This window comes from Bufo gargarizans, chromosome 10, assembly GCF_014858855.1.
Source record: "Bufo gargarizans isolate SCDJY-AF-19 chromosome 10, ASM1485885v1, whole genome shotgun sequence".
In the NCBI taxonomy this organism is placed as follows: domain Eukaryota; kingdom Metazoa; phylum Chordata; class Amphibia; order Anura; family Bufonidae; genus Bufo; species Bufo gargarizans.
Window position 1 is genome coordinate 91492980 of NC_058089.1, and position 21750 is coordinate 91514729.

The following is a 21750-nucleotide window of genomic DNA, read 5'->3' on the forward strand; positions in this document are numbered from 1 at the left end:
AAATTTTGGACTAAGTAGTCCTGCATGCAGTACTGTGTTGTCCAGTAAAACCAAGGACTCCTTAATGGAAAGCCAGAAGATTGTCCACAGGGTTTGTCTGGCACCGTTAGGGTCATTTACCGTTGCTGGGGAAGTATTTACTTAAGGGGTTGTCCGCCTTTTTCTTACTGATGAGCTATCCTTTGGACAGAACATCAGCATCTGATTGGGGGGGGTCCAACAACCGAGACCTCCATTGATCAGCTGTTTAAGGCGCTGGGAACTTCTCGCAGGCCAGTGACGTCCCGACTGTAGGTCCGGGGGCCTGGGCGCGGCTCAGCCCTGTTCAATTCAAAATTGGGAGATCGGAGCGCGAGGTAGAACCCGCATCTATCAGACATTTATGACATATTCTATCGATAGGCTATACATTATACACACTGGAAAACCCTATTAACCTGGACAATCCCGTTAAGAGTAGCAAGCATGCATTACAACAGTGATCTTCAACCTGAGGCTCTCGAGTGGTTTCAAATCTGAGGACCAATATAAAGGAACCAAGAAACCCCTTTAATACAGAAAGGCGGAAAGGATTTTACATGCTTCAAAGTCTTTGATTCCCATTTTACCAAGCTATTGATTCGTAGGTGACAGCACAACCTTGCAATGACTTAATCCCCTGTTATCTCCAAGAGATGACTTTACTTTCTGTCCAGGAGCGAAAAAAGTCATGTCCTCCTTACACGGTAACATACAAGCCTCCTAACCGGAGCGTGTGCTGCTGCAGCCGGCAGTCAATGAATGTGCCTAGGGCAGCTCCTCTCCCTTGTTCAGCAGATGAGTCATTTACCCTTAACCAGAGGGTAAACCTTATATAGTGTTAGAGGAGAATAGATGAGATTTGTCTGCCCTGAGGTGGCTCAGAGTCATGTCTTCTATAATGAAGCCATGACCCATGTCAAGACCAGATCACATCTATTAAAGGGAGTCATCATATAGACAGGAAAGAAAGTTATAAATAAATCAAATATTTTTTTTATTTAAAAATTTTATATATATATATATATATATATATATATATATATATACATATATATACACACACACACACATATATATACATATTTATAATAAAAAAAAATATATATATATATATATATATATATATATATATATATATATAGCTATAGCAGAAAAAGAGATTTGGCGGCACCAGTCTGTTGGCTCAGGTGCTATGTCCAAAGGAATGAGCTTTCACCTTCTTATATATGTAGAGAATCGGACAGCACTCCAAGACTTGAAAAAAGTAGAAATCTTTATTCACCCATGTGAAAAATAATTGCAACGTTTCAGCTCACAATCGAGCCTTTCTCAAGCTTGAGAAAGGCTTGATTGTGAGCTGAAACGTTGCAATTATTTTTCACATGGGTGAATAAAGATTTCTACTTTTTTCAAGTCTTGGAGTGCTGTCCGATTCTCTACATATATATATATATATATATATATATATATATATATATATATAATATTTTTCATCCTTTAAGACGCACTGAAAATGTCAGGGCATCTTATAGGGCACAAATACTAATGAGCGCTTCCATTATGGTGTTCTTAGTACCGGAGGACCAGGAAGTGGTCAATGCAGCGCTCCCCTGGCTCTAGGGCTGAAACGATTATTCGAATAACTCGATTAAATCGAGTCAAAAAATTCATCGATGCAGTTTCCCTGCATCGAGGAATCGTTTAGATCACGTGATCACGGAGCGGGAGTGAAATTAAGCGTCTCACTCACCGCTTCCGTGTCCTCCGGAGGCCAGAGAGGCAGGACTGAGCCGGCACAGCTGAGGAGGAGGAGGGAGTCCCTCCCCACTGTGCGCGGCTGCCGCTGAAGACCAATGAGGACAGAGTAGGAGGAGGAGGGGAGGGACTGTGGCCACTGCGCTACCAATGACTGTGCCGGCCATATCCCACAGGGTCCCCCTCCTCCCCCCCATCATTGGTGGCAGTGTCAGTTACGATCAGAGCCCCAGCAGTGTAATGCTGGGGCTCCGATCGGTTACCATGGCAGCCAGGACGCTACTGAAGTCCTGGCTGCCATGGTATGTTAGTGAGCAGAGAGCAGCGCATTATACTCACGTGCGCTGTGGCCGGCGGTCGCTCCTTCTCATAGGTCTGTGCGGCGCATTGCTAATGCTGTAAGCATTAGCAATCCGCCGCACAGACAGAAGAAGGAGCGACCGCCGGCCACAGCGCACGTGAGTATAATGCGCTGCTCTCTGCTCACTAACATACCATGGCAGCCAGGACTTCAGTAGCGTCCTGGCTGCCATGGTAACCGATCGGAGCCCCAGCATTACACTGCTGGGGCTCTGATCGTAACTGACACTGCAACCAATGATGGGGGGGGGAGGAGGGGGACCCTGTGGCCACTGCCACCAATGATTAATACTGGGGAGGGAGGGGGAGGGGGGGTGTTGCGTTACCAGAGGGGGCAGGCAGATCAGAGGCTGGGGGAAGGGGGGCAGGCAGATCAGAGGCTGGGGGGAGGCAGATCAGAGGCTGGGGGGGGAGGCAGATCAGAGGCTGGGGGGGGAGGCAGATCAGAGGCTGGGGGGGGAGGCAGATCAGAGGCTGGGGGGGGAGGCAGATCAGAGGCTGGGGGGGGAGGCAGATCAGAGGCTGGGGGGGAGGCAGATCAGAGGCTGGGGGGAGGCAGATCAGAGGCTGGGGGGGAGGCAGATCAGAGGCTGGGGGGGAGGCAGATCAGAGGCTGGGGGGGAGGCAGATCAGAGGCTGGGGGGGGGGGCAGATCAGAGGCTGGGGGGGGAGGCAGATCAGAGGCTGGGGGGGGGAGGCAGATCAGAGGCTGGGGGGGAGGCAGATAAGAGGCTGGGGGGGGGAGGCAGATCAGAGGCTGGGGGGGGGAGGCAGATCAGAGGCTGGGGGGGGAGGCAGATAAGAGGCTGGGGGGGGGAGGCAGATCAGAGGCTGGGGGGGGGCAGATCAGAGGCTGGGGGGGGGAGGCAGATCAGAGGCTGGGGGGGGAGGCAGATCAGAGGCTGGGGGGGAGGCAGATCAGAGGCTGGGGGGGGGGAGGCAGATCAGAGGCTGGGGGCAAGCAGATCAGAGGCTGGGGGGAGGCAGATGGAGAGAGAGTGGTTAATGGAGGCTGCAAGCACCACCTTGGCATGTATAAAGTTATTGGTTTAGAGAGGGGTTAATGAAGGCACCTCCAAGGTGCTTTCATTAACCTCTTCAAACCAATAACTTTATACATGCCTAATGCCAAGGTGCTTCCATTAACCCCTCCAAACCCAATGGGCATGTATAAAGTTATTGGTTTGGAGGGGTTAATGGAAGCACCTTGGCATTAGGCATGTATAAAGTTATTAACCCCTTCAAACCAATAACTTTATACATACCTAATTACGTACGTTATTTTAAGTAGCTTTTTCTTATTAGATTACTCGATGAATCGAGAAATATAATCGATAGAATACTCGATTACAAAAAGATTTGTTTACTGCAGCCCTACCTGGCTCTGTACTCCCCACTTCCTGGTCTTCCTCACCTGCTCGCTGTGCTGTGACTGCGCACAGCACGAGGACGCCTGCGCGCTCTGTGACTTCACGCTGTGAAGCATCTGGATGATAAATGTGGTGCAGGGACAGACACTTTTCTCTGACAGTATACCAGCTATTGGTTGGCTTAGTTCGAAACTGAATTTTACACCAGAATTGTGGCACAATGTGCAGAGTAGGTCACGCCCTTTCTTCTGAACCCACACCCCTTTCCAGTAAGCCACGCCCCCCAGTGATCTAAATGTAGAGCAGCTCTCAAAAACTATATGTGCCTGTTTGCACCAAATTGGTTGAAATTATGGCACACTTTACGACTGTCTAGGTCAGTGGTCGGCAACCTTCGGCACCTAAACTACAACTCCCACCAAGCTCCATTCACCTCTATGGGAGTTCTGAAAACAGCTAAGCGTGCTGATCCCTGGTCTAGGTGAAGTAACTCGTAAATGTGGGCCATGGCTTGTTTGACAACATAGAGGAGCTGTATACACCAAATAGTGTATACACCAAGCTATGTATACACCAAATAGTAGGATTGTTTGACAAAAGAACACCACATTTTTTATTTAGGGCAGTAAAATTATCACAAAATTGCACATAGATTTTTATTTTGCATCAACAGGTGGTCGCACATGCCCACTTCCATCACTGCCGCCAGCTATATCTACTGATAGAAGCTGTGACAGTTAAGGCTCATTCACATGACTGTATCTATGAATCCAGATCCGTTCTGCAATTTTGCTAAGCGGATTGGGACCCATTCATTTCAATGGGCCGCAAAAGATGCGGACAGCACACCGTGTGTTGCCTGCATCGGTACTTCTGTTTCGAAAAGATAGGGAATGTCCTATTCTTGACAGCAGTTGCGGACAAGAATAGTAATTTCTATCACAGGGCTGGCCGCACACATGGCCAGTATATGTGTTTTGCGAATCCGCAATTTGCGGACTGCAGAACGCACACGGTCGTCTGAATGAGCCTTTACAGAGGGAGAGCTGCTGCAGAAAGGACATGTCCCCTGAGAAAGAGCACGAGTCCTGAACTGTGATAGGGAGAGACTTGCAGCAGAAATGACACGTCCCTTGAAAAAGGACATGTTCCCTGAGCTGTGATAGGGAGAGACCTGCGCCAATGGGAACAGCACCCACCACCCCCCACCCCCTGGGCTGCCCAGCTGAGGGCAACCGCAGCAAGGAATGGGGAGATCTCCAGGTGCTGTCAGGTACAGGGCTGCTTCTAGCGTGAAAAGATATTGCCATGTTCTATATGATGTCCGATTTTCATTATTTACATGACTCCTTTATTGGATATGACGTTTCCATATAACTGATGACTGAGACAGTTGTATGGAATAGCGTATTATGTATATATACTTATACTGACATACCGACCAGACAGAGGACGAATGGAGACTCTTGGCCCCTGTCTACGGGCACGTTTAGGGTGCGTGTCAGGAGCTTTCCAGGCATACATGCTAAGCAGAAACATAAAAAATAAAAAAAGGGTGACATCATACTTCTAGAAACCTAAACTATTACAAAATGCAAAGGAGATCAGAATCTCTAAACATCGGTAAGTCACCGAACAAGCCCAAAATAGGGTTGAATTGTTTGCATCGTGGACTTGTTTGTGTCATGTGACCACAGAGCGGGAGTGAAGCGCTTGCTATTACTTACCGCTCCGTGGTCACCAGCCGGCCCGCACCGCGCTGCACTTTCTTCCTGACTCATCGTCATGTCATAGTGCACGTAAGCGCGCACTATGACCCGACGCTGTGTGACGTCAGCGCGCAGAGAAGAAGATGGAGGAGCTGTGGAGCGGCGACCCTACAGGAAAGGCAAGTACTGTTGCTGGGGAGGGGGGAGATGGTGGCACGGGGGGGCAAGCTGGTGGCACTTGCGGGCAGTTGGTGGCACTGGGGGAACGGAGCCGATGGCACTGGGGGGAACTGATGCACTTGGGCTGATCGCACAGGGGGGAACAAAGGGTGTTGCGGACTGATGGCAGGGGGTCTGATGAGTTTTTATAAAGGTAAACAGTCTATTAATTAATTTTTTCCTATTAGATTACTCGATCACTCGTAAAAATAAAATCGACAGAATACTCCATTTCTAAAATAATCGTTTACTGCAGCCCCAGCCCAGAAATAAGATCATTTAGCAGACAAGGAATAACAAGTATATAAAAGTCGAGGTCAACCTCAGGACTACGTGATCTCAAAATGTTATTGACAGCAAGCCAAGGAGAAATGACACGGGGGCGCAGATCAATACCTCGTTTCAATGGAACAAGCTCCCGCACATATGAAGTGCGTCCCCTCACCGCTCCAAATCACACCGAATAATTACTGTGGAGAGAAATGGTAGCCTCCAGGTAACAGCCCTGATGAGATGAGGGTAAAGGTGACCAAAATCTGCCGCACAGATGCATTAAAGCAGCGGTATTATTAGTGTATATTTATGACCCTGTTATTGAGACAAGAGCAGCAGAGGGGGGCGCGTCAGCAGGCGACATAGATCTTAGTACATAACATGTGCCCTCTTCTGTCCTGCTCTGTTAAAGGGGTTGTTCAGATTCAGAGCTGAACCCTGACACATCCCCGTTTTCACCCAGGCAGCCCCCCTAATATAAGCATTGGAGCATTTTATGCTCCGATCGTCTCCCTGAATATGCCCTCTATCTCGCAGGGCAGGCGCGGTCTGTTTACATTTTTACACTGCTAGGCGGAGGCTTTTTCCTAGCAGTGTTCCCGGCACTGATGGGCGGGCTTTAGTGCTGCCCAAGCAGTTTTACAGTCTAGGGCAGCACTACAGCATGCCCATTAGTGCCAGTGACATCACCGGGCCTCACTGCTAGGCGGAAGCCTCTGCCTAGCTTTACCCATGGAGAGCCCAATATGTCACCCGATCTCCAAAAAAAAGGCTCCGATGCTCATATCAGGCAGGCTGCCTGGATGAAAACGGGGATATGTCCGGGTTCAACTCTGAACCCAGACAACCCCTTTAAAAGAGTTGTGTCAGGAAACATATTCTATCGTTTTCAAACCAGCACCTGGATCTGAATACTTAAGTAATTACATGTACGGTAATTAAAAATGTAGTATAACCAGTCTGCTATACAATAAAATGTATCGGTATAGCGCCACCTGCTGTTTGTTCTTTGCCTTATTTCTTGTCCATCTCACTAAGCTGGTCGCACATGCTCAGTTTAAATTTTCAACTGCCATATGTTCTGTTAGAAGCTGTAGCAGATACAGGGAGAGAGCTGCATCAGAAAGGACATGCCCCCGAGCTGCCCGGCTGAAGATAATCTAGCAGAGCAATTGGAGCAGTGAATGTGGAGATCTCTGGATCCATGCGAGGTACAGGGCTGGTTCTAGCTTTGTTCGAAAGGCATTGGCATGTACTATATGATGTTTTTTTACATCAACCATGGGAAAACCCCTTTAAGGGCTTGTTCACATTGGCGTCATGCTTTCGCTAATCATCATTGTTCAGCAGAACACCAAAACTGACTGAACCGATGACGGACCAGTAATGATGCCCCGACAGACTCCACCGACCGATAACTGGGTCTGTGGGATTTCCAATACGGAGTCCATTGTTATCGGACAAGGCAGCGCGGGACGTGGTTTTCTGCGATATCTGCGGCTGAACCTCCTATGCCGGTGTGAACGCCCCCCCTGACGGAAGCATAAGGAGCAAAACCACTGAACCAAATGCAAATGACAAAGACTGATTCTGACTGTCTCTACACTCTCGTGGGGACAGTGCTCCATATGTGACTACTTCAGGACCACGGATTGTCAGGGACGTAGACCTTGTAGGGCGCCAGTGCATGCGGTGACATCATAATGGCTACCAGTGACTCTGTGGTCCAGTGACTCTGGGTGGTCACATCACGAGTGGTGCAGGTTCTATAAATTGCTTGGACCAGGATCCACATGTGCCACAAAGCCGTGGGATCTGCACCAGCTACCAGTCCCGGTAAAGGTGGTGTCCCATCTCAACATTTATATCACTAGCATATGCCACAAATAAGTGTGTGTCCCGCCTCTAGGACCCACTCCTATCTCCAGAGCCCCTGAAGTGAAGGGAGAGCAACCATGCATGCATGACCAGCCCCCATTCATCGGTACCGGAGATGTGAATAGGGTCACACCGGGTATTGACGTCTTAAAACTTTGATACCCGGTTTAGTTCAATACTGGAATTGGCATTTTTTAGATACTAAGATGCGCTATTGCACAGCTTACCATAAGTACCTATCAGAGAACATGGCGCGAGCAAAGCCATGTTCTCATCAGCGGCCGCACAATGGAGAAGGGGGATAGCGTCCCTCCCCTCTGTGACCCGGCCACTGCCACCAATGAATCAACTGAGGGGCCTGAGTGTCAGGGAGGGAAGAGGAACAGGAGAGCAGGGGAGAGATACCATCACCGCGGTCCACACTGCTGGCCGTGCTGGATGCTCATAGCATAAAGGACCTGTGATGACATCATCACCATGTGACCAGTAACATCCACTTCTTACTGGTCACATAGCAATGATACCCTCACAGGTCCTTTATCCTACAACATCTAGGAGGATCCTGCTGCAGGTGACAGGTATATGCTTCATGGAGACACTGCTGCAGGTCAATGTGAGGCACCTGATCTTATTACTGTAGTACCTCCACGTGCCTCACATTAATAGGAACAGTGACCCCTTCATGTACCTCATATAATGGGCAACTGTCACGGTCCCTCAGGTGACTGATGTCAGGAAATCAAGGAGATTGGCGGAGCGTGGAGGAATCTAACAGCTTCCTTGATTTCTCTTGATTCAGTGTTGATAGGGTTAATGACCACTTCCCCTTTCTCAGCTGTTGCTCAGTGGTCATCACTTTAACCCTTTATAGTCCTACCCCACCGACTATGCAGTTGATAGCTTCATTTGGGTTTGGCTAAGCTGGTGTGAGATCCTTTCTGGTGTTCCTGTTCTTCCATCGCTACAGAAGTTAAATGTCGCGTTTGTTTGTATTTGTTATATTCCCTGTTGTTGTATCTGGGCCTGAGACAGAGACTTCCATTCGTCCATCTGGGGAGAAATAGGTTGTCTCTGGTCCTATACTTATTCCAGGGCTTTATAGGGAGATCAGGGCCTAGGTATCCTGCATATGAATATTCCTACCTTCAGGGTCTATCTATTCATATTGATAGTTAGGGCCTGGATTAGGGTTGTCTAGGAGGTGACCTGTTCCTTCCCTAGTTTCCAGGCCCAGTTACTGTTCCCCTTCCCTCCTGTGTTCATTGTGGATTTCCCCCCCCCCCCCCATACACACACACACTCTGATCGTGACAGCAACATGGGGTTAATGGGTGAGGTACATGATGGTGTCATTGACTTATTTTGAGGCACATGGAAGTTCAAAATTAATAACACCATGTGTCTCACAAGAATAGTGACCCCATCATGTTCTTCCTCCCATAATGGGCAGCATGGGGTTAATGTGAGATACTTGATGGGATAACTTACTAATAATGTGAGGCACATGGAGGTCCACACTGGTAAAACCACGTGCCTCACAATAATAGTATTAGTAACCCCGCCAACTACCTCCTTACATGGTGGACAACATACATGTTAATGTGTGAGGTACATGATGGGGTTACTTTCTATTTTGAGGCACGTGGTTTTACCAGTGCGGACCTCCATGTGCCTCACATTATTAGTAAGTGCTGCCATGCTGCCCATTATGGGAGGAGGTGCATGATGGGGTCACTATTGTGAGACACACAGTGTTATTAATCTTGAACCTCCATGTGCCTCATATTAATAGTAAATGACACCATCATGTACCTCACCCATTAACCCAATGTTGCCCATGATATGAGGTACACAATGGGGTCACCGTTCCTATTAATGTGAGGCACGTGGGTTTACCAGTGTGGACTTCCATGTGCTTCACGTTATTAGTAAGTGACCCCATCATGTACCTCACATTAACCCCATGCTGCCCATTATATGAGGAGGTACGTGATGGGGTTATTTACTATAAGGCCTCATGCACACGACCGTTGTTGTGTTCCGTTCCGCAAAATGGGTTCCGTTGTTCCGTGATCCATTTTTGTTTCTGTGTGTCTTTTTTGGAGGACCACCAGACATAATGAAAAGTAAAAAAAAGTCTAAGATAGGTTTGCCATGCAAATGATAGGAAAAAAAAAAAACGGACGTGGACGACAATCTTGTGTGCCTCCACGTTTTTTAGCGGTCCCATTGACTTGAATGGGTCCGAGAACAGTTTTCCACGAAAATAATAGGACAGGTTATATTTTTTTTTACGGACTGGAACCGCGGATCACAGACGGCAAACGGTGCATTAGCCGAGTTTTCAACAGACCCATTTAAAGTCAATGGGTCCGCAGAAAATCACGAAAAACGGCACAACGGACACGGAATAAAACAACGGTCGTGTGCATGAGGCCTTAATGAGGCATGTGGTTCTATCAGTTTGGACCTCCCTGTGCCTCATACGGGTGCATTCACACGACCATGTGTATTTTGCGGTCTGCAAAAATATGGATGACATCCGTGTTGCATCCTCTTTGTTCTGCCTATTGTCCGCAAGTATCTTTTTTGCGGGACTGCAGAACGGACATACGGATGCGGGCAGCGCGAGCTGTGCTGTCTGCAATTTTTGCGGCCCCATTGAAATGAATGGGTCTGCATCCGACCTGCAAAAAATGCGGATCAGGTGAAGACCAAAACTACGGTTGTGTGAATGGGGCCTAACAGTAAATAACCCCATCAAGTACCTCACATTAACCCCACGTTGCCCATTATGTGAGGAGGTATATGACGGGTTATTTATTTGTTGGTATTAAGTATTGCAGTACTTTTCTTGGCATCAAAATCTAATCAATATTCTGGTATTGGGAAAACTCTAGTTCCGAAGATAAACAAGCGCTGGGCCCGACTATTTCCGGCAGTCCTATAGCTGTGGAAGGAGAGGCGGCCGCGCTTGTGGCATATCCTATCCATACGCCATAGATGTTGAGATGGGACGACCCCTGTAAGGCTAGTTTCACACTGTTACAGATCCAGAAGGATAATCCAGTCACTGCCAGAATGCCATCTGGCTGAAACTCGCCGTCCGTCCGATTCCAGGCATTCTGTGCTGGAACAGCCTGCCGGTAGGCTATGTCGGCAGTGTGAAACTAGCCTTGGTTTTCAGTTATTCCCTGTAGCGTGCATGACCCAATGATTCATACTCAGGGCACGCTCATCTCTGTGTTGGGGGGCGTCCGCCAGAGTTCGTCAAAAATAGCACTAAAAAAAAAAAAACACACATTCTCCCAAAACGGAAACAGAGCGGATCCTATTAGAGTCAATGGCATCTGTTCAGCTAGGTTCCTGTCACTGCACTGATGGTAACGTGCCCCCGCCTGCAGCGTGTGCACCAAAGGAGCTCCCGCAAGACTTCAGGGTCCTGGTCCTGTCAGTCAGTGGTAGGGATGATGCATGGAGGGCGGTGAGCAGAGTCAATGGGAGAAACAAGGTGCAACAGCACCGCCCTCCTTGCTCCTGGGAACTAATTTGCATATTATAAAATATTAATTTTCTCAAATGTGGGAGGAGACCAAGACCATGATGTTCAACTGTCAGGTGTCCCACGTAAGACGGTTATATATATATATTAGACACAGACATGAGATTTATCAAAGCTGGTGTAAAGGAAAACTGGCTTAGTTGCCCGTAGCAACCAATCGGATTCTACCTTTAATTTTTTTAGCGCTCCTTTGGAAAATGAAAGGTGAAATCTGATTGGTTGCTGTGGGCAGCTGAGCCAGTCCTACTTCATGCCAGTTTTAATAAATCTCCACCACAATTCCTTCACTTTCAGTGAGAGCTCAGCAGTACGGCGAGTCCATAAGGACCCCACACACCTTGTCTTCCTTCTCCCTGTCACTCGCTGCACTGCGCTTCATCCTCCGCTTGCCTTCAAACCTTCCTCCCGCCTCCTCCTCGCAGGGCATTGTGGGTCGCGTAGTTCACTCGCGCGGCTCCTCCGCAGCGCCCTCACCCTGAAGAAACTACAATCCCGGCATGCACCGCGCCGCCAGCAGCGCTCCCAGTCACAGACCGAGTAAACTTCCGACCGGAAGCGGCGTTCGCTCTCGTAAATTGGCTGTAGCAACTGTTGCTGGGGAGCCGGGGGATGGACGCTGGGTGCAAGCAAACGGCCTGAGGGAAACCAGAGAAATAGTTCTAGGACGGCTGTACAGAAACGTGAGTCTCGTCCCCCTTTAAGGCAGTGGATATTTACAGCCCACTATTTGGGGTTGTTGCCCCAAGTTTCTCTGTGAGCAGCTCTTCATTATGGCCTGTGTCTGTGGACGCGCCACTAGAGATGGTGGAGAAGGAGTCATTGTGATTGAATTAGGTGTCTGGCTCTCAATTGATTACTATATTACAACCCCCAGCCTTTGATTGTGAGTGCATGCTGGGAGTTGTAGTGTTACAACCCCTAGTATAGTGATTACTGCTCTATATGATCATTTCCTGTCAGACTGATAATCTCTAGAAGTGTAGTAATGGATATAATCCAGAATCTATGATCCAGAGGGAGGAGCAGCAGCTCTGGAGGACATAAGGCAGCCCTGCCTGAAATCAATTGGCTGTAACTTGGCATCACCTCACCACAAGAACCCTGTTATGACATATGAACATCATAGAGGGGGTCTCACATCCCCGTGTATATGCCGGAGCAAGAAGCCCACCCAGCATTACATGCTTCCCTCTTTGGCGGTATTGTAGGGGGGCTCAGGTACCCACACAGATGACCTATTTTTAATTAAACTACTTTTTCCACAGTGGACAAGTCCTTTAAGGAGGGGATATGTCCTTAGCCACTTATAAGGGCTTTTTAATTTCTTGTTTTTTTTTAAGGGTTTTTACAAGACTTTTTAATAGATTACCTATCCTCTCTGGGGGGTCCGACCCCTGAGACTCCCGCCGATCAGCTGTTTGAGAAAGCGCTGCAGCCTTTTTGCAGTATATCAAGCACAGCGCCGTCCATTATATAGTGGCTGTGCTTGGTATTGCAGCCCAGGCCCATTCACTTCTGTAGGGGAGGAGCTGCCCCTAGGCCTTGTGACCGATAAACGTGACATCTCATGGCTTCGGCTAAGCTGAGAGAAGACCGCGGCGCTTACAACTCTCTTTAATTTAAAGGGATTTTCCAGGCTTCTGATACTGATGACGTATCCTCAGGATAGTTCATCGATATCAGATCGGCGCGGTTCCGACACCCGGCGCCCCAGCCGATCAGCTGTTTAAAGGGAAGGCGCGCGCCATGCCGTAACCCTTCTCTCTTCCTACTCGTTGCTATTATGTCGAGCAGGAAGAGAGAAGGGAGATGGCACGCGAGCACTGCGCCCACCTTCCCTTCCTACAGCTGACCCCCGCCAATGGGATATTGATGACCTATTCTGAGGGATAGGTCATCAATATTAAAAGCCTGGAGAATCCCTTTAATATCTGATTGGTGAAAGTCCTACACCCTGCACCCCCACGATCAGCTGTACCCTGCAGCCTCCAGCGCTGGACCTAGCACATTGAATGGGACAGGAAGCACAGCGCTGTGATGTCCAGTCCTCCCAGCAGCTGATTATTATGGGGGCCCCGGCTGCTGGACTCCCCATTATCAACTCTCCTCCAAGGTTCCACTTCTGAAAAGGCATTGTTCACTGCACCTGCTGCACCCGACTGCGCTGCTTTAAAGACTAAGGGGCACATTTATTAAGACCGGCGTTTTAAACCTATATATGGCGGTGGATCCGCCTGAGTTATGGAGAGGCGGATCCACTGCAAGATGACGTGCGACAGAATCTGTGCCACAAAAGTGGCGTATATCTGTTCGTAAATGACCCCACTAAGTCCAGGGGGAATTGTTCTGGAATCATCACTGTTGTGTATAATACATCTTCATGTCTACTAAGCTGTGCTCTTCCTTTCTCACCCTCCAGCTTCACGATGGCCACCCCCGCAGATGAAACGGCAGCAGATCTCCCTGTGAGGGATTTCGGTCCAAGCATTTCAGGTATTGGAATAAATCTAGTTTTTATTATTTTTAGAAGCAACATATTATTATTTTATTTTTTTAAAGGGACAAATGGATTTTCACCCCAACATTTGCCTTTGGCAAGCTGAAGTGTTATTCATGTGACCCCAATGTCTGCCAGATATTGAAGACCCATCCTCAGGATAGGGAGTTCGGGACCCCCACCAATCAGCTGTTTGATGGGGTCCAGCTTCATCCTCTTCATGTACAGTGTAAATATAGCTTCCTCTCCCATTCAGCGGAATGGGATGAAGAGCTGTAATTACTGTCACGCTCTAATGTGGGAGGGAAACCCCACACCGAACCTAGGAGGGAAAGGGGAAAGGAAATAAGGCCTGAAAACTAGGGAAGGAAGATGGACACCTCCAAGTGAAAACCCTAACCAAAGCCCGGACTGACTACCAGTATGAACAGACCCCAGAGGTAGGTCAGTTCCTACACAGGAATACCTAAGGTCCTATCTAACCCTAAAGGACCCTGGTACTATCTACAGGAATGAGGCAAACTGTTCCTCCAAAAGGAAGGATGAACAGGAGTCTCCCTGAGGCCTGATACAAAACAACAAGGAATGCAACACACAGGAAAGCCAAAATAAAATACAAAAGTGAAATGTAACAATTAACTTCCAAGAAGCTATGGCAGCACCAGGAACTCAGCCGAGATCCAAACGCCAGCTACCCACAGGTCCAACTGAAGCTATAAACCGCACAGCATTGTGGGAAAGACAACTATAAATAGGGAAAGCTAAATGACCACAAAAGCAACACCTGGAGGTTAAGGTTATGGCCAGTGCCAGAAACAACACAGACGTCTATTGATCCACAAGGTAAACATGTCAAATCAAACCACGAGTTGCCAGTCTCAAAGATCTCCTGCCACTCACTGTCACGGTGACATCCATATGTTTTGGTACGTTCGTGACAATTACACTGTACAAAGTAGACTGCTAGGGGTGGGTAATCAATATCTGTAGTCTAGACAATCCCTTTAAGTCTCTCTCCGCCCATACACTGACAATAGCCATTCCTCCATTTTTTGACGATTGGACACGTGTCTTCCTTTGGGCGAGGGGTAAAAGCTTCTTCAGGACAGCTCTGGCAGCTCCTCATCTCCTGTGGAAACAAAGGATCGAGTACTTTATAATCTACCATGCCCGATTCTTCTTTCCTGACATCTGCAGTCAGGGGAGCTCCAAAATCAATAGGTTCAGCCTGGTTGTTTTATATATAATATACTATAATAACAAAGAAAGTCCGCAGCACTCCTTAAAATATAGAAAATGTGTCCTTTATTCACACATGTCGAATTTTGACAATGTTTTGGTTCTCTCACAGAACCTTTCTCAAGTCAGGTGAAAATAAAGTGCATGTATAAATACATCATCAAATTGTTACCAATTATTTAATCAACCAATACAAAAACAGTGCACTCCCCTTCCAGGACATGTTACAATTCATTCATTAACACCACATGCTAACATGAATACAAGCGGATCAATATGTGTCCTAATACAAACCGGATTCCAAAAAGGTTGGGACACTATACAAATCGTGAATAAAAACTGAATGCAATGATGTGGAGGTGCCAACTTCTAATATTTTATTCAGAATAGAACATAAATCACGGAACAAAAGTTTAAACTGAGAAAATGTACCATTTTAAGGGAAAAATATGTTGAATCAGAATTTCATGGTGTCAACAAATCCCCAAAAAGTTGGGACAAGGCCATTTTCACCACTGTGTGGCATCTCCCCTTCTTCTTACAACACTCAACAGACGTCTGGGGACCGAGGAGACCAGTTTCTCAAGTTTAGAAATAGGAATGTTCTCCCATTCTTGTCTAATACAGGCCTCTAACTGTTCAATCGTCTTAGGCTTTCTTTGTTGCACCTTCCTCTTTATGATGCGCCAAATGTTCTCTATAGGTGAAAGATCTGGACTGCAGACTGGCCATTTCAGTACCCGGATCCTTCTCCTACGCAGCCATGATGTTGTGATTGATGCAGAATGTGGTCTGGCATTATCTTGTTGGAAAATGCAGGGTCTTCCCTGAAAGAGATGACGTCTGGATGGGAGCAGATGTTGTTCTAGAACCTGAATATATTTCTCTGCATTGATGGTGCCTTTCCAGACATGCAAGCTGCCCATGCCACACGCACTCATGCAACCCCATACCATCAGAGATGCAGGCTTCTGAACTGAGCGTTGATAACAACTTGGGTTGTCCTTGTCCTCTTTGGTCCGGATGACATGACGTCCCAGATTTCCAAAAAGAACTTCGAATCGTGACTCGTCTGACCACAGAACAGTCTTCCATTTTGCCACACTCCATTTTAAATGATCCCTGGCCCAGTGAAAACGCCTGAGCTTGTGGATCTTGCTTAGAAATGTCTTCTTCTTTGCCCTGTAGAGTTTCAGCTGGCAACGGCGGATGGCACGGTGGATTGTGTTCACTGACAATGGTTTCTGGAAGCATTCCTGAGCCCATTCTGTGATTTCCTTTACAGTAGCATTCCTGTTTGTGGTGCAGTGTCGTTTAAGGGCCCGGAGATCACGGGCATCCAGTATGGTTTTACGGCCTTGACCCTTACGCACAGAGATTGTTCCAGATTCTCTGAATCTTCGGATGATGTTATGCACAGTTGATGATGATGATAGATGCAAAGTCTTTGCAATGTTTCGCTGGGTAACACCTTTCTGATATTGCTCCACTATCTTTCTGCGCAACATTGTGGGAATTGGTGATCCTCTACCCATCTTGGCTTCTGAGAGACACTGCCACTCTGAGAAGCTCTTTTTATACCCAATCATGTTGCCAATTGACCTAATTAGTGTTAATTGGTCTTCCAGCTCTTCGTTATGCTCAAATTTACTTTTTCCAGCCTCTTATTGCTACTTATCCCAACTTTTTGGGGATTTGTTGACACCGTGAAAATTTGAATCAACGTATTTTTCCTTTAAAAATATACATTTACTCGGATTAAACGTTTGTTCTGTCATCTACGTTCTATTACAGATAAAATATTGACATTTGCCATCTCCACATCATTGCATTCAGTTTTTATTCACAATTTGTTTAGTGTCCCAACTTTTTGGGAATCTGGTTTGTAGCTTCCATATCAATAGTGATTATTCATAATCATAATTGGTGTATAAAAGTGCATATAATAAAGTGCATAGTGCAATAAAAAATCTCCTAAAATCTATAATACCTTCCTGGGGATTTATGGGATAGAAGGAGATGGCGTCTTGATTTCTATGGAGGCACGCCGCTACTCCGCGTCTATTCCTCCTTAGTGTGCATGTGTCAGTCCTTCCCCCCTTGTGAAACGGTACATAACCGCTGTACGTCACCCGCAGGTGGAGACCCAGCGTCGTGACGTCCGGTCAGCTGCGTCAGCACACACCACGCGCATCATGTGCACGCGAGCGTGCTGCAACAGTCACCCGCGCCACGTCACCTGCCTATTCCGCCATTTTACATTAGGGCAATCATTTGGGCAATGACTATATCTTGCGCCTCTCTTTCTCCTGCTATTCCCCACTACCTAAATTGTCACCCAGCATAGGTAATTAATATACTATAATATATATATATCTGAGTGTATGTATGTATGTCCGCTAAAGGAATCCACACCATCGTATTTACAATCACGAAATTTGGCACACAGCTACATCCGGAAGGTTTAGACCGGGTCTCAGCTCTTCTAGCATGTACCGTTCCTGAGATATTCCTAAAAAATGCAAATATGGCACCGTCACATGACCTACATTAGCCAATAGAGGCCTGCAGGCCTTTCTCCTCATATCCCAACTGCCATACACTGTCACATGACCCTTATCATCCAATAGAAGCTCGCAGGCCCTTAGTCTCCACATACACACAGTTTTGCACCAGGTTTCCATAATAACCCAGTCTTTTTTCTTCACTGCTGTCATCTTTAAAGGGGCAGGGCGCTGTGGATGACGCTGTTAAGGGAGCGGAGTGCTGTGAAGGTTACAGTTAAGGGGATGGTCCGCTATGGAGGTCAGTGTTAAGGGGCAGATTGCTGTAGAGGCCACTGTTAAAGGGACGGGGTGTTGTGGAAATTACTGTTAAGGAGATGGGGTACTGTGGAGGTCTCTACTTAGGGGGCAGGGAACGGTGGAGGTCACAGTTAAGGGGATGGTCCGCTATGGAGGTCAGTGTTAAAGGGCAGGGCATGTGGATGTTATTAAAGGGGCAGCGGAATACTGTGAGGTCACTGTTAAGGGAGCGGGGTACTGTGGCAGTCACTGTTAAAGGGACAGTCGCTGTGGAGGTCTCTGAGATGGCCGGGAATGGTGGAGTTCACAGTTAAGGGGTCTGTAACCTATGGTCAGCGTTAAGGGGCGGGTTTTGTAGAGGTCACTGTTAAGGGGTCGAGCCCCTGTGGAGGTCACTGTCAAGGGGGTGGGGTGCTGTGGAACTCAATGTTAAAGGGGCAGGCTGCTGTGAAGGTCCCATTTTAAGAAGGCGGGTCAGTGTTAAAGGGGTGGGGAGTACTGTAAATGTCACTGTTAGAGGGGATACTGTCCATCTTTTAACGACACACGCAAACATTAGATGAAATAGATGAAATATACCTGTGCAAATCCGGGTCCTTCTGCTAGTATATTTACTGCCTGCAATGAGGCAAGTGTATTAGTTTTTACTGTTACAACTTAGGATATTCTTATTATACATTGTTCTTTTTATATATTTTTTAGATGCCGTTTCTCCCCAGAGCGCAAAGGCAAGACAAGCCGTTGCACGCATTTCCAGGCAAGAGCTGGAAGATAGATATTTGCGCATTCACGATGAGAACCTGTTGCTTAAACAACATGCACACAAGCAAGAGGATAAAATAAAGAGGTGAGCAGGTTTATTAGAGTTTTTTTGTTAATGACCACAACTCTAGTGTCCTTCTGGAAAATTGCAGAAAGTAATACATAGCTGACTTAATAACAGATTTTTGCAGCAATTAATTTGCAGGGATTGTCCAGCCATTAATATTTTTTATTTTTTTTAACCACTTAGAATTCTATAAAAAAAAAAAAAGTAAGGGAGCATTCACATCACCGTTTAGCTTTCCGTTCTGATCCTTCAGAAGAAGAAAGAGAGAAAAAAAACAGGATCCTGTAAAAAAACGGATCCTGTTGCATCAGTTGTCATCTGTTTGAGCCATTTTCGCCTGAGATCCGTTTTTTTAGGCTACTTTCACATTACTGGCAGGCTGTTCCAGCAGGTGAGCAGCATGCCGTATCCATGTTGCCGCCAGTGCATGTGTGCAGCCGGAAGTCCGCTTCGGCCCCATACACTATAATGGAGGTCCGGCTGCAGCACAAGCGTGTCCGGATGCGTTGCGGCAAACCCGCGCGAGTAGGTACCCAATCGCAATCAGTTTTGACTGCGATTGCGTTCCGTTGTTCAGTTTTTATCGCGAGGGTGCAATGTGTTTTGCACCCGCGTGATAAAAAACTGAATGTGGTACCCAGACGATTGCGATTTTCACGCAGTCCCATTCACTTCTATGGGGCCTGCGTTGCGTGAAAAAACGCACAATATAGAACATGTTGCAATTTTCACGTAACGCAAAAGTGATGCGTGAAAATCACTGCTCATGTGCACAGCCCCATAGAAATGAATGGGTCCGGATTCAGTGCGGGTGCAATGCGTTCACCTCACGCATTGCACCCGCGCGGAAATCTCGCCCGTGTGAAAGAGGCCTAATACTAAGTTTCTTCTGCAGTGACCGCTGCGATGGAAATGTCTAGCTCATTGCAGCTGTAGGTGCTTAAAGCTGATGGTCCCTTCAGCTGCACTCTGAAAGGGGCTGTCTTTCATTAAACAATCCCTGTAAGTATCCCAAATCCTTTTTTTTTTTTTTTTTTTTTTTTTTTTTTTTTTTTAATCCTCTCTTAGATTCTGCAAAGACATGATTTCTGTTGCACGTCTCTGGCCCAGGCTCCAGCTTCTCCCATGAAATGCACCATTTTTCTCATTAGTATCAGTCACATAGTCCACCTACCATAGCCCCTTTATGGGTCATATCAGATTACCAGTGGGGTCACGTTCATGCTGTCTGTCAGCCCAGATGAATAAGGGGGGTCATTTATAGGCTGTGCACTGGAGCTGTAGGGGGCATAAGGCACAAATTGCAACATGCCTTAGGATGGGCTATCAATTTCAGATCGATGGGGATCCCCGCCAATCAGCTGTTTGTCGGAACTGCTACTGGAGTCAGGCACCAGAACTACACCGCTCCGTCCGCCACGTAGTAGCCATGCCTGGTTACCACATTGCTGCTCGGATTCACTTGAATGCAGCAGTACTGGATTAAATTGTATAGTTTCGGTGCATGATTCCGGCAACAAAGCTCCTACAAACAGCTGAGCAGCAGGGATGTTAAGAGTTGTACTCCCGCCATTTGGATATTGATGGCCTGTCCTAAGGGTAGGTCATCAGTACTTAAATGGGGTTATGCCATGATTAATGTAAAAACAGAAAATCAGGCAGCATACAGCACATGACAATCTCTTTCTAACAAAGCTAGAACCAGCCCGGTACCTCACATTATTATTATTATTATTATTTAAGCGCCATTCATTCCATAGCGCTGTACATATGATAAGCGGTGCACATACATAACAGACAATTGTACTAATCATAAACAAGATGAGTTACAAACTGGTACAGAAGGAGAGAGGGCCCTGCCCGTGAGGCTTACAATCTACATGGTATGGGAGAAGGACACAGTAGGTGCGGGTTGAGTTGGTCATGGCGGTATAGAGGCAGCACATGGATCCAGAGATCTCCCCATTCATTGCTCTGCTAGATTCTCTTCAGGCTGACAGCGTGAGGGGGGTCATTTCTCAGGGGGCTATGTATTTATGTTGCAGTTCTTTCCCTATCACACCTCAGGGGCTCATCCTCCTATTCTTCAGCTTTCTCCCTATCACACCTCAGGGGCTCATCCTCCTATTCTTCAGCTTTCTCCTCCTATCACACCTCAGGGGCTTATCCTCCCGTTCTTCAGCTTTCTCCTCCTATCACACCCCAGGGGCTTATCCTCCCGTTCTTCAGCTTTCTCCCTATCACACCTCAGGGGCTCATCCTCCTATTCTTCAGCTTTCTCCCTATCACACCTCAGGGGCTCATCCTCCTGTTCTTCAGCTTTCTCCCTATCACACCTCAGGGGCTCATCCTCCTATTCTTCAGCTTTCTCCCTATCACACCTCAGGGGCTCATCCTCCTATTCTTCAGCTTTCTCCCTATCACACCTCAGGGGCTTATCCTCCCGTTCTTCAGCTTTCTCCCTATCACACCACAGGGGCTCATTCCCCTTTTCTTCAGCTTTCTCCTCCTATCACACCACAGGGGCTCCTTCTCCTATTCTTCAGCTTTCTCCTCCTATCGCACCTTAGGGGCTCATCGTCCTATTCTTCAGCTTTCTCCTCCTATCACACCACAGGGGCTCATCCTCCTATTCTTCAGCTTTCTCCCTATCACACTTCAGGGGCTCATCCTCCTATTCTTCAGCTTTCTCCTCCTATCACACCACAGGGGCTCATCCTCCTATTCTTCAGCTTTCTCCTCCTATCACACCTTAGGGGCTCATCGTCCTATTCTTCAGCTTTCTCCTCCTATCACACCTCAGGGGCTCATCCTCCTATTCTGCAGCTTTCTCCTCCTATCACACCTCAGGGGCTCATCCTCCTATTCTGCAGCTTTCTCCTCCTATCACACCTCAGGGGCTCATCCTCCTATTCTGCAGCTTTCTCCTCCTATCACACCTCAGGGGCTCATCCTCCTATTCTTCAGCTTTCTCCTCCTATCACACCACAGGGGCTCATCCTCCTATTCTTCAGCTTTCTCCTCCTATCACACCTCAGGGGCTCATCCTCCTATTCTTCAGCTTTCTCCCTATCACACCTCAGGGGCTCATCCTCCTATTCTTCAGCTTTCTCCCTATCACACCTCAGGGGCTCATCCTCCTATTCTTCAGCTTTCTCCTCCTATCACACCACAGGGGCTCATCCTCCTATTCTTCAGCTTTCTCCTCCTATCACACCTCAGGGGCTCATCCTC

General features: G+C 47.4%; 2 protein-coding genes across 2 annotated transcripts in view; one reads left to right on the top strand and one right to left on the bottom strand.

Annotated features, from left to right (window-relative positions):
* FTO (FTO alpha-ketoglutarate dependent dioxygenase) overlaps window positions 1-11556 on the bottom strand; it is a 273069-nt gene extending 261513 nt beyond the window's left edge. Inside the window, exon 1 of the mRNA XM_044270300.1 lies at window positions 11485-11556. Within this exon, the coding sequence (XP_044126235.1) occupies window positions 11485-11526 (42 nt within the window). The 5' untranslated portion in view covers window positions 11527-11556. The remainder of the gene's footprint in view (window positions 1-11484) is intronic.
* A 140-nt stretch (window positions 11557-11696) lies between these two features.
* RPGRIP1L (RPGRIP1 like) overlaps window positions 11697-21750 on the top strand; it is a 152982-nt gene continuing 142928 nt past the window's right edge. Inside the window, exons 1-3 of the mRNA XM_044270688.1 lie at window positions 11697-11827; window positions 13567-13640; window positions 18390-18534. Coding sequence (XP_044126623.1) covers window positions 13574-13640; window positions 18390-18534 — 212 coding nt within the window. The 5' untranslated portion in view covers window positions 11697-11827; window positions 13567-13573. The remainder of the gene's footprint in view (window positions 11828-13566; window positions 13641-18389; window positions 18535-21750) is intronic.